The sequence below is a fragment of the Toxorhynchites rutilus genome, chromosome 1 (assembly GCF_029784135.1).
Source record: "Toxorhynchites rutilus septentrionalis strain SRP chromosome 1, ASM2978413v1, whole genome shotgun sequence".
Lineage (NCBI taxonomy): Eukaryota > Metazoa > Arthropoda > Insecta > Diptera > Culicidae > Toxorhynchites > Toxorhynchites rutilus.
Window position 1 is genome coordinate 124,899,210 of NC_073744.1, and position 12,781 is coordinate 124,911,990.

The window sequence follows — 12,781 nt, forward strand, 5'->3', positions numbered from 1 at the left end:
ATAATTAATTTATATGATAGGGTATTTCAATTTCTATTTTCAAATGCTGTTTCTTTTTACCATCAAATCAACAACTACAACCACTGCGTCTAATGATGTTTCCTTCGTTGTGTCCCTGTTTCATATCCCTCCTATCCGATCTATAAACTTTTACTTAGTCGCGGCAATACATACACACACTCTTTACAGATACACGGGAGAAAGGTTGTGCAGTCCACTGATGATTCAACAAGAGCCAAAGGTTGTACCGCTCATGACAACTCTACACGATCTGATGATTGCGCCGGCTAGTGACTATTCTATCCTGGATTCCTCGAGTCGAGAAGACGCACCACGCTAGATATGGGGTACAGACTAGGGAGCGTTGAAGTTCCAAGTTCACTGCGGAAACCGTTTTGGGAAAAAAAAACGGGTGGGTAGTGTCGTGGACATAACCGGAAAGACGAAGGACTCCACTTTCTCACTTCCGTTTGATTATTCTTCTTCTTGGTTTGTTTCATCAGGGCTTAATACCTAAACATTTATTCGCCGAAAATGTTTTGATGCTGATGATCGTCGCCGTCACCGCCCACTGTTTCCTAGCTGGGTGACTGCCGAATCGTAATTGCTACCGAAAATTTGAACCACATAACGGACATTGTATACATGTGTACATCACTCACGATGCAACGTGATATGTGCGAAATTGGTCCTCAAATCAGGAGAGAAGCAGCAAACGTATTCCATAGCACAATCCCTTATTCCATTCCAAAGACGAATAAACTGTAAAGCCTAAAGCTTCCCCAAAACGAACTACTAATTACCTTGTTCTATTTAAAAAACGCATCTTTCGTTGTGCAGCAACAGCATTCCCAAATAAACTCTCAACGTCAACACATCATGGTAGCTCATTAACTAAAGGACTACTGAATTTTGTATGGGTTGCCTGACAAACAGTTCCGGACTGAAAACGGGGCACGTAAGTCAAAAAAAAGCCAAAAATGTATTTTTTAAGAATTTTATTGAGTAAAAGAAACCGAGAATAAAACCAAACAATAAGCTGATATAGCGGTTATCAGACTTTGTTGAAATTTGTAGTTTTGTTCCCTATCGCAACATATAAGACCCGAGATTTTTGTAAAACGGGGAAAAAAATATGTTTCGAACCACCCTAATGAAAATATGAAAAAATACGGGTCTAATATTCATAATGTTCACCGACAAAATCACAAAAACTTTTAAATTTTTCTACACGAATCGTGTGAATATGAAGATATTTATAAAGTTTTACTACGGAGCTTTCAATATCTATGTTGAAGACAGTTGTGTGAAATCTCTGCGAATAGAACAATGTAAATCATAATCCATTCATATTCATTCGAATAAAATTATAGAAAATAATGCTAGTGACATATTAAGGAATACACTAATTTTCTGTATACTCAAAATACGGTACAAATTGATAAAAAGACGGGACAATCACTACACCAAGGGGTGTCCATTATTCGAATATCATAGAGCACAGATCACAGAATGACCAACTTTTCATGTACAAAATTACAGAAAAATGATCAAAGGATAAAATAAAACCTCAGCACTCAGCAAACACTCAAACGTTTAGATTCAAGTACGAAAAAATCAAAATTTGTCGTGCAAATGTCGTGCGGTGAAAATGTTGCAGGGGTTATTGTTCAGCCGGCAACGAACACATACTTGATGGCAAGCATATCGTAATAGGAATTTACCGTCTGGTATCGTGATATAATTGGGCTTTGCACTCCTCATGAATAACTGTGTTTTACTAGTCAATCCCTTTCATTTGATACCCATATTGATGGGGCTTTGAGAAAATATGTACTCCGCCATTTTGTAGCGGTCGCCATCTTGGGTTTTCAAGATCATGAAATACGCATAATGACTGCAGAGATAAAGGTGTTTTCCAAATTTGAGATCAACCGGTCAACAGGAAAGGGGTCAAATTTTAATTAATGTGGTACAGCGCCATAGACAAACATGTTACATACAAACATACAAATATGTCACAGCTAAATGAAACCGTTTAAAAACTCCAGCATTCTATCAAATTGAGCGCGATTAGCCACTCATTACCACTCATTACCCCCACACTTCGTTAGGTTTCCCTGCTCCACATCCCATTGAAACTCCTGTCTCTCACTCTTGCGGTATCGCACCGCATACATCCCCGGCAAATTCAGGAATCTCTTTTGTTGTAAATCAATTTCAACATAGTGTCTTTCCTGCTTGGCGTCCAATGATAGAATGTGGACAAGCCCCACCATCGCTCACTTTATATAGCCATATAGTTAACGTTGTATCGACTGCCTACATTTATTTATAATCTCTCTTTTGTCTCCCTCCTTCACCTTGTACATACGTTTCGTCCGTACCCGTGGTTGCTTGTAATGAATAGCTGTTTGCTGCGGGAGCGCAGACAAAATGTGTGGGAAAGTAGGGAATTCTTTCTTCCAATTTTTCATCAATTTGAGCTTTTTATGAGCTGAAAACCCGTTATGTGTAGCATATAAACAATTGCTGAGGATATTTCCTATCAATGTGTGTATTTGGAACCAAAATCCATTCATTAATTGAGGAGGTATTAGCGTTCAAAAACTTAACACATTTTCACACCGAAATATTGAAATGGGTCCCTATATTGAAAGGTTAGACGTAGTCCTACGTCAAAATGGTCCCGTTAAAAGCAGTACGTTTGGTCAGTATGAGGGTAAGGTATTGAATTAGACAGGCTTTAAATTCTGAGAGTTCATTCGCCTCTAATTTTGTATCTTCTACCCTTCCCTTACATAGTCCTCGTTCTTCTGATGCAACGTGACATCGAGAAAGAAACCATACCATGTAAGCGAACTCTCGAGTTCGCGATGGCAGTGGTCGACGTCTGGTGGCGATTTTCAATTAGGGGCCATAATTTGGGCCCCAAACTCGATAGTGTAATCTCTATCAGATTAGAAGGCACGAAAAAATGTTTAAAATGTAAAATTTGAATGAAAATTTCTACATCATGTTATCTTAATCACATGAAACACGTGTTTCTGACTCTTATTTAACCGTTTGTCTACACATTTCCGATATTTTTACAATACTGTAAAAAAATCATTCAAATAGAACACTAATTTCATACGGAAAAGTTAATTTTTATTCATAATTTTAATTCTAAAAAAAATTATAGTAGGTTGTGTCCAAAACACGACCTCATTGTTGACGTAGAACTACGCTGTTATTTTGTTCAAGTCTTTCGCGCTTTTCTCAACAGAAGCCCTTTCTTTTCATATTCCCGGTCTCGATTAGCTTAGCTGTCATCCTTGGTGGAGATAGTTTTGTTACTGAACGATACTGAAAGTTTTCCTTAGTGAGATCCAATATTTATGCTCTAGGCAAATATTCCCCTTCGTTCTACTTCTTCTTCTCTTCTTTGTTCACGAAGACTTTAAATCATTCCCCTTCGTTGATCCCCGATAAGTTGCTCGTTATTCAATGTTTGGGTAGGGAAGCTCACAAATGACAAATGTATGGGAAAATGGAAATGCTTCATCAATTTAAACCATTTACACACCAGGGGTTGTAATATATAGCATAAAAAACAAATCTTAGGAAATTCGTTTCGTTTGGTATGTAAATCGTCAAATAACGTGACCTGTTTTTTGATTTGGCACCCTTAATGAAAGACGTAGTTCTACGTCAAAAATTGAAAATTGATTACTATCTTTGACGCTACCCAAAATCGTAAAACGTAGGTCAATACCGTCAACACGAATTGAATGAAATGGAATAATGATGCTTGTTGCATTGTGAAGCTTGTGCGAATAAAATCAACCCCTTTTTTCCGTTACATTGTACACTTGTTCCACTATTTCCACTATATATGTCTCGGACAAAAACGTTGATAGGGATATTTTTTCTTAATTTGTGTACTTGGGATCAAAATCCATCAATTAATTGAAGGGATTTTAAGAGGATTTTAACATTGTAGTTCATTCACCTCTATTTGAAGAGATATTAACGTAGAAGATATCGTAGAAACATTGAAATGGGCCCTTATATTGAAAGGTTAGACGTATTGCTACGTCAAAAGTTCTGAAAAAAATGATAAATTAACTCTTTCTGCTTGGTAATCAACGAAATGAAACACGTTACTACAGGAGCGAAGCATACATACAGGTAAACTACTAGGTTACTACTGCTGCTGTTGCTGATTTGATTACCCTGCGTATTTTCGGGTTCATGCTTTTGGTTGATGGTGTTAACTAGATCCCATTTAGAGAAAGATTGACCGTTTCGCAGTGGATTAATGAATTTTAGGCATACTGGTTGGCAGGATCATCACACAGAGGTGAGGCTTACGACGCAATGTTTCGCTTCACTTCGGGTTTCCATTGTATCACCCTTGTATTTTTTTTTTTTTCCAAAATATATATTTTTATAAAGGCTCATATGGCGTTAGCCTCACGGGGCCGGGAGTTCAATACAATTTTTCTTATTATCTATGTTAGTAATATGTAACCGATTACTCGCGGTTGGCTCGAGGTTAGTATTACAAGTGTTTTCGTAATTGGGATGTTGCTGTCTCCAATGCTCTGTACGTGTGCCCGACACGGGATACTTCCTATTGGGATCCAGCTGACCATTAATCAGCAACGCCCCCCTAGTCTGTACCTCATATCTAGCGTGGTGCGTCTTTCTCGACTCGAGGAATCCAGGATAGAATGGTCAATGGCGCAATCATCAGTTCGTGTAGAGTTGTCATGAGCGGTACAACCTTTGGCTCTTGTTGAATGATCCTTGTATTTGATATCAGCATTAGAAAAGACTGTTGTCTCCTCGCCAGCTGGTGCGAGACTAAAATTGACAGACTACTTCTGAAATAAGCCGTACTCTGAGAATAATACCCAGTCACCATACTGGCACATGGTCAATCAATGAAATCCCCTAAAGTCACGAATGGATGACATTCAAAGAAATAATTTCTAATAAAGATAAATGTGAAGTTCAACTTTAAATAAAAATAATCGCTGACAGCCTTCACCGCGAATGGCACTTTTTTTTGCAAATGTCAGTGGTGGAAATGATAAATGTTTCACAACTGATCCTTAAAAAAAGATTTCAAAAAGTCTATAAATATCATCATCATGATCATGAAATGCGCACCCGTAGCCGAGTGGTTAGCGTCTCATATTATCATGCCGGGTGTTCGGGTACGAATCCCGTTCTGGCCGGGGGATTAGCATGAAATGCTATAGTCTCGAAAAAGACGAAACACGGCAGTAACCTTATTCCCGTTGACTATTGTTGTATACTTCGTACAACAAGCATTGTCTGTAATTGGAAAGAGTGTTTTTGGTTGTTGAATTACTTGCCATATTAATATACCAATAAAAGTTAATAATTCGATAATCTCATAAATTTGATCTGTCATCCGGCTTATGGTATTATAAATGCCATAGTGGTATAATAGAACAAATATAATAGAATCTACAAAAAATTAGCTTCACGATGAATAATTTGATAATTGTGCAATGTCTATAGCTAATTGCCCATGATTTTGAAAATTGGTATCACAAAACTCTAACAGTCAGTGTTCTGTATTCTGAACGTTTCCTGATTTGATTGATTATTTGAAGGAGCTCAATTTCTTACTATGGGAAAACAACCAAAGGGATGAAAATGGTCACTATTTGTTTATCACTCCTTTTTGAATGAATCATTCATTCAATCTATTCACAAGATAATCCAAATACAAATTGAAGATCTTGTTAGAAATACCTAATTATATGTCCTGAGTAGAATATCTAGTTGAATTTTAAATCTGTTATACCCTGAGATAATAAAAGATTATAATTCAAATTAAGGATGATGTTATGAATCTACAAAACCACACAACACATAAAGATCACATGCAATCAGGTAAAAACAGCATTACATACGTTATTGTAGCACTCGTTTGGCAGCATGATGGCACCGTTGTTCAGATGTTCACTACTCTGTAGGATTTTCGAGAGTTGCACACCTCCAGCTGGGAAGATTAGTTCTCACTCGTGACCAAGAATATCAACAGTCAGAGAGTATCACAATTCACTTGATGGTAGTAACAACACATATTAACTGAAATCGCGATCAGCTGCGATGCACCACACTCAACATCATGAATTTGCCTTTTTATGTACACAGAACTTTCCGCACAATTTCCACACCTTCCTGTGGCAAGGTAACAGACTCTTGCGATATCGTTTCCAGTTGCACTTGCAACAATTTATGACTTTGAATCCACCCTCTCTCTATGCGCATTCGTGTTTAGTTTCACACTTCTTTCATTGAGGTAAAAACATTGATCGTAAAATGTTTTTCCCAAATTTGAATATGGGGATGAATATCCGATATCGGTTCTAAGATGATCCTTGAAGAACACAAACACAGACACGCGCGGTTGCAGAACGTGAAGCCGTGTCCGTCGTCTGCGAGAACACCTGCGACACAAACAAGAGTTATGACCACAAGTCGATATACTTCCAAACGCGAACGAAGACTGACAACGCTGACGAGGTGCTGCGATTTCTCATGGTCTGCCGCCGCCGCTACTACTGGGGCTCAGCAGCACATATGCTCGGAAGGCGAAAATTTCCTGCCACTACATGTGGCTGTGAGCTGACTGGCTGAATTGCTAGCTACAGGTAGCCTTGGAAGAAAAAAAAGATCGAGTATTTTTCGTTAAGTCGTCATTCGGGCTGCGAAAACTTAAAACAACCCTTGAGAAGTTAGCCGTCGGATGGTGAGAGTAGGAGTAGGTGTAGTTCAGCGAGGCGATCTAAATAATGGAGGGCGAATAATTAGTCAATTTTTTGCTCATAAAGTTTCGTGCGCTTGCACTATGGTAAATGTTGAAACGCATGATGAATTCTGTTCGCCGGAACAAATTTAAATCCGAAAGTAGGCGTCAAAACCGACCAGCTTGTTTATTTGGAACGATCTGAAGATAAACGTTAAGAGCAAGTCTAATTATCTCAGCTGTGTATTTAGCTTAAAGATTCATGGCATAGCAATTTCTGAGCGACGAATTCTTTGAAATTAAAGACTAATCATAAAGAAACCGATAAATTTGAATGCTAATACCAATAGCTAAAGTAAGAGTTATAAGTGTATTTTTCAAAATGTATTATCACCTCTCATTATAGAGCTTTTGAACTAATATTTCGTTTTTTTTAAATGTTAGAAGTGTTTCGTTTTGAGAAAAGGTCCGGACGTTTTTCGCCGCTGCGTAATGAGATACGTTTTTGATTCTGAAGATTCCTGGGCGCGATGAATCAAAAGTGTGGGATTTTTCCTGATCGCTTCCTCAGGCCTCCAGGTGACATTTATTGCCGCGTACTGAAATGCTCAGTTGATTGATAGAATGTATAAATGATTATTGATCGGTATTTCAAACAGTTTATTCAACCCAACCTACCGGAATAATGAAGCACGTTTTTTTGATATTATTTATGTTTCTCTATCGGTGAATAGAAATCAAATAACAAGCTCAGACGAATATAATTTACGAAAATTACCAATTACTTCATTTTGCTCCTATTATCTATTCAATATTTCTTATGATCACGTTTGGCGTCAAGGACATCTCCGTAACAATATGACGCTTAGCATAAGTTTTGACGTAGGACGACGTCTTTCATTTCTGTGCCGGGGTGTAAGTTCAAAGTTTCGAAACGAGAGCTCTACACTTGGAATGCAAGGTTTTGAACGTAAATATCTTTGGCGGCTGGAATAAGTGGTATGAAAATCACTTCATTGCATTCTAAAACCTCCACATGCCAAATTTGGTTTCGTTTGTTTGATTAATCCTCGAGTAATGCAGAAATTTGTGTTTCATTTGTATGGCAGGCCCCCCGCTCCCCTTAGAGAGAGGGGAGAAGAGTATTTAATCACCATAGAATCATTTATTGCACCCTAAAACTTCCACATGCCAAATTTCGTTTCATTTACTTGATTAGTTCTCGAGTAATACAAAAATTTGTATTCCATTTGCATGGCAGCCCCCTCTAAGAGAGGGGGGTGGAGTATCTAACCACCGTAAAAATATTTATTGTACCCTAAAACTTTCACATGCCAAATTTGGTTTCGTTTGCTTGATTAATGCACGAGTAATGCAGAAATTTGTGTTTCATTTGTATGGCAGCCCCCCTTAGAGAGGAGGGTGGAGTGTCTAACCACCATAGGAACATTTATTGCACCCTAAAACCTTCATATAGCAAATTTCGTTTTATTTGCTTGATTAATTCTCGAGTAATGTGGAAATTTGTGTTTCATTTGTATGGCGGGCCCCTTAGAGAGGGGGAGGGGTCTCAAACTATCATGAAAACCTTCCCCGGCCCCAAAAACCCCTATATATCAATTATCATGTCGATCGGTTCAGTAGTTTCCGAGTCCATAAGAATCAGACAGACAGACAGAAATCCATTTATATATATATATATATATATATATATATATATATATATATATATATATATATATATATATATATATATATATATATATATATATATATATATATATATATATAAGATTCCTGGGCGCGATGAATCAAAAGTGTGGGATTTTTCCTGATCGCTTCCTCAGGCCTCCAGGTGACATTTATTGCCGCGTACTGAAATGCTCAGTTGATTGATAGAATGTATAAATGATTATTGATCGGTATTTCAAACAGTTTATTCAACCCAACCTACCGGAATAATGAAGCACGTTTTTTTGATATTATTTATGTTTCTCTATCGGTGAATAGAAATCAAATAACTTCCAAACAGCACAACATTATCGCTATCTACCTTCCACCTAACTCGTGTGCTGATTTTTATTGTGCACATGCAAACGCAGTGCAGGATGTTGCGAACCGTGCTTCTACTGAAGATATTATCGTATCTGTATTTACTGTAGGCTTTAACCTCCCAAATTTACGCTGGCAGTTGGATGAGGATGTAAACGGCTTCATTCCCTCCAATGTTTCTTCAGAGCAAGAGCAGGCACTTATTGATACTATGTTTACCACCGGATTGCAACAGATTAATCGATATGCGAATGTGAACGCCAGATTACTCGATCTCATTTTTGTCAGTCACCCAGGTCAACTTGACCTAATAGAACCGACGGAACTGTTCGCGCCCGACTCGACCGCTCCGGAATGACGTCATCGTTGCACGCATTGAGCGGGACATGCATCACCGACATCACCATGCACCGACGAACCAATATTCATCGCTAACGCTACCCGTTCACAACTACATAAAAAGAGGTGGCGGTCGAGAGCTTATTCATTCGGTTTTTACACGTTATATTGTAACATCGTCAAATAAACCACTAGTTAGAAGAAAAGTGTTTGACTTCCAAGTGCACTCTTGCCTTCCGAATAAACCTTCGCACCATCGATATCTGGCTAGTAGACTGCTGTGGAAACCAATACCTGCCTTTCTCAAGGCGGAAGAAAGAGTTAATTTCCACACAGTTGAAACGTTCTTTCCGCTTTACAGTCCACTGCCTTGGCGCTGAGGAACGCGCCAACATATGGTCCTTCGAACCGGATATCGAATCAGAGTGCTTATGCGAATTGGTTATCCGGTGAGAGTGTTGTGAACGGAAGTCTGCTAGGGAAAAGTAGTCCGGAAACGCGTATCGAGTGAGAAGTGTGAAAAGAAAACGTTGAGAATGCCGAGAGTACGACACACACCGAAATCCGACCAAGTTTCGGATAAAGAAGCCGCCACACCATCGAAGAAGGAAGATCCCAGAGAATCCTTGTGCAATCAGCTCCAGCAGATGGAAGCTGCCACACCAAAGAAGAAGGAAACAGTGAACACCAGAGAAAATTTATGCTACCAGCGTCAACAGATCAGCAGAAAAGTGAATGTGATTAACCGTCATCTTGAGGAAGCCGAAGATGAGCCACAGAAGATAAACCCATCATTACTGAAAGTGTTTGCGAAGAAACTGGAGCTCCATTATAAGGAGTTCACAGACATTCATCGCGAAATACGAACATTGACCGTTTCATCTGACATCGAGGAGGAGGAAGAAAAATTAGATCAATTTGACGCGCTTCACACGAACACACTCGCTTTGTTGGAGCAACTCACCGATATATTTTCGCCTGCCATGAATTCCAGAACAGAAAATTCAAATCAAACTGTGATTGTTCAACAGTCAATAAGAGCACCTGTGCCAACTTTCGACGGCAGAGTGGAGAACTGGCCGAAGTTCCGCACGATGTTTGAGGATATTTTCGCTCGCAGTGGAGATTCCGATGCAGTTAAACTGCACCATCTCGACAAGGCTCTAATAGACGATGCAGCGGGCTGGATTACAGCAAAGATAATTACAGACAACAATTTTCAACAAACATGGCAGCAACTCATCGATCAATATGAGAATCCAAGAGTGATCGTCGACACACATCTCGACGGATTGCTTGATTTAAAGCCAATAACTAAGCGAAATTTTAAGGATTTACTCGAATTAGTTAAATCTTTCAATCGCCATGTTGGCGGGCTCGAGTATCAGGGGCTGAAAGTGGATGAGCTTTCAGGACTCATTTTGGTGAAAATTCTTACGTCGAGATTAGATAGCCAAACACTTCAACTTTGGGAGAGGAACCAACAGCATGCTAAATTACCAAATATTCAAGACACCGTATCCTTCCTTCGCAGCGAATGTCAAGTTTTGGAAAGGTTCCAGAATCGATTCCAGGTTACATCAAAGGAGGCGCAGTCTAAGCAGTATACGAGCTTCAGGCCGTCGAACCAGAAATCATACACAGCAACAGCTGCAACTTCCGTAGGTTCCTGTGAAATATGTAACGAGAGCCACCGCCATTTTGAGTGTCCGGAGTTTCATAAGCTATCACCGATCCAGCGTAACGCAAAGGTGAAGGAATTGAAAATCTGTTTTAATTGTCTCCGTCCTGGGCATAGATCCCTAGAATGTTCATCGAAGAAAACATGCGCTCGATGTCACCGTAAACATCACACACTTTTGCCTCAGGAATCGTCTACTACAGAAGACCATTCTTTCAGCCACAAAATGGAAGAACAACCATGTTCCAGCACCCCAGAGAAGTTTACCGTCTGCGAGCCAGTCACCAATACGGTTGTATCTTGTAATTGCCACAGAGCTACTACAACTGTGATGTTAATGACTGCTATGGTGCGGGTCAGAGATAATTGTGGATACACAACGCCTTGCAGAGTGTTGTTGGATAGCGGATCACAAGTGAATTTCATATCCAAGTCGTTAATCGATCGTTTGTCCGTCACACGACGGCCAGTGTACAAGCCCATAGCCGGAATTGGTGGGACCAAAACGTACGCCAAAGAAACAGTGATGGTGGAAGTAGAATCGATGCACTCCGACTATTCCACCAATTTTGAATGTTTAGTGGTTCCTAACATAACGGGATCAATTCCAGCAACGCATATACAAGTATCATCATGGCCAATTGATAACAGTATACCCATCGCAGATCCGAACTTCAACAACCCGGCTCCCATCGATATGCTAATTGGCGTCTCACAATTTTTACAATTGTTGAAGACGGGCCGTGTTCAGCTAGGAAACAACTTGCCTGAATTGATAGAAACACATCTTGGATGGGTAGTTGCTGGTAGCATCGACGATGGCGACTCTCAACATTGTTTAGCCGTTGCAAATGATTCAATCTCCGAAGTTCTACGCCAGTTTTGGGAGTTGGAAGAAATTCATGAAGCTTCACAATCTACTGAACAAGAAGAGTGCGAGAAAATATTCCAAACAACCCATTATCGAGATATTACAGGAAGATATGTGGTAAGTTTACCTTTGCGAGAATCAATTCAAGACCTAGGTAACAATCGAACACTGGCCATGCGACGCTTCCTTTCGCTGGAAAGAAGACTTGCGAGAAATCCGGAACTGAAGCAACAGTATCAGCAATTTATCGAAGAATATGAATCTATGGGACACTGTCGAGAAATAAAGGAATCCAATTGTTCACTCGACAAGGGCACGTATTATATTCCGCATCAAGCTATTCTGCGCCCATCGAGTTCAACAACAAAACTGCGAGTAGTGTTTGATGCATCGTCTAAAGCATCACCGAGTGACAAATCACTTAATGACGTCCTTCAAGTAGGAGGAATACTTCAAAGCGATATTTTCAGTATCCTGCTACGATTCAGGAAACATCGTTTCGTTTTCACAGCCGACATTTCAAAAATGTATCGTCAGATCCGAATCAATCCAAACCAGACACGCCTCCAAAGAATATTCTGGCGTTCTCATCAAGATGACCCTCTTCGTATACTGGAACTTACTACAGTGACGTACGGCACGGCTGCCGCACCATTCTTAGCGACCAGATGTTTGATGCAGCTTTGCGAGGACGAAAATGATTCATTTCCACTCGGCGCACAAATCGTCCGCCAAGATTGCTATGTTGATGACGTTATTTCGGGTGCGAATTCAATTAACGAAGCGCTTGTCACCCGCAACCAAATTCGAGGACTGCTGATGAAAGGTGGATTTCCAGTTCATAAATGGAGTTCGAATAGTGCTGAAATTTTAAATGACATACCGGAACCGGACCGAGAAAAGTTAGTGCATTTGGACAATACATCAGTTGTTATAAAGACTTTAGGGATGATATGGAGTCCAGAACAAGACGTGTTTGTTTTTAGTGTAAACAGTGACAATCGTAACCCGACCAAGCGCTCGGTATTGTCCGACATTGGTAAACTTTTCGATCCTCTGGGAC

General features: G+C 39.7%; 1 protein-coding gene across 8 annotated transcripts in view; it reads right to left on the bottom strand.

Annotated features, from left to right (window-relative positions):
• Window positions 1-12,781, bottom strand: part of LOC129763241 (progestin and adipoQ receptor family member 3) — a 99,120-nt gene that overhangs the window by 38,065 nt on the left and 48,274 nt on the right. The window contains exon 2 of one of the 8 annotated variants that reach the window (XM_055762168.1): window positions 5,937-6,476. The exons of the other annotated variants lie outside the window; for them this stretch is intronic. Within the exon in view, the coding sequence (XP_055618143.1) occupies window positions 5,937-5,963 (27 nt within the window). The 5' untranslated portion in view covers window positions 5,964-6,476. The remainder of the gene's footprint in view (window positions 1-5,936; window positions 6,477-12,781) is intronic. 8 annotated transcript variants of the gene reach the window in all.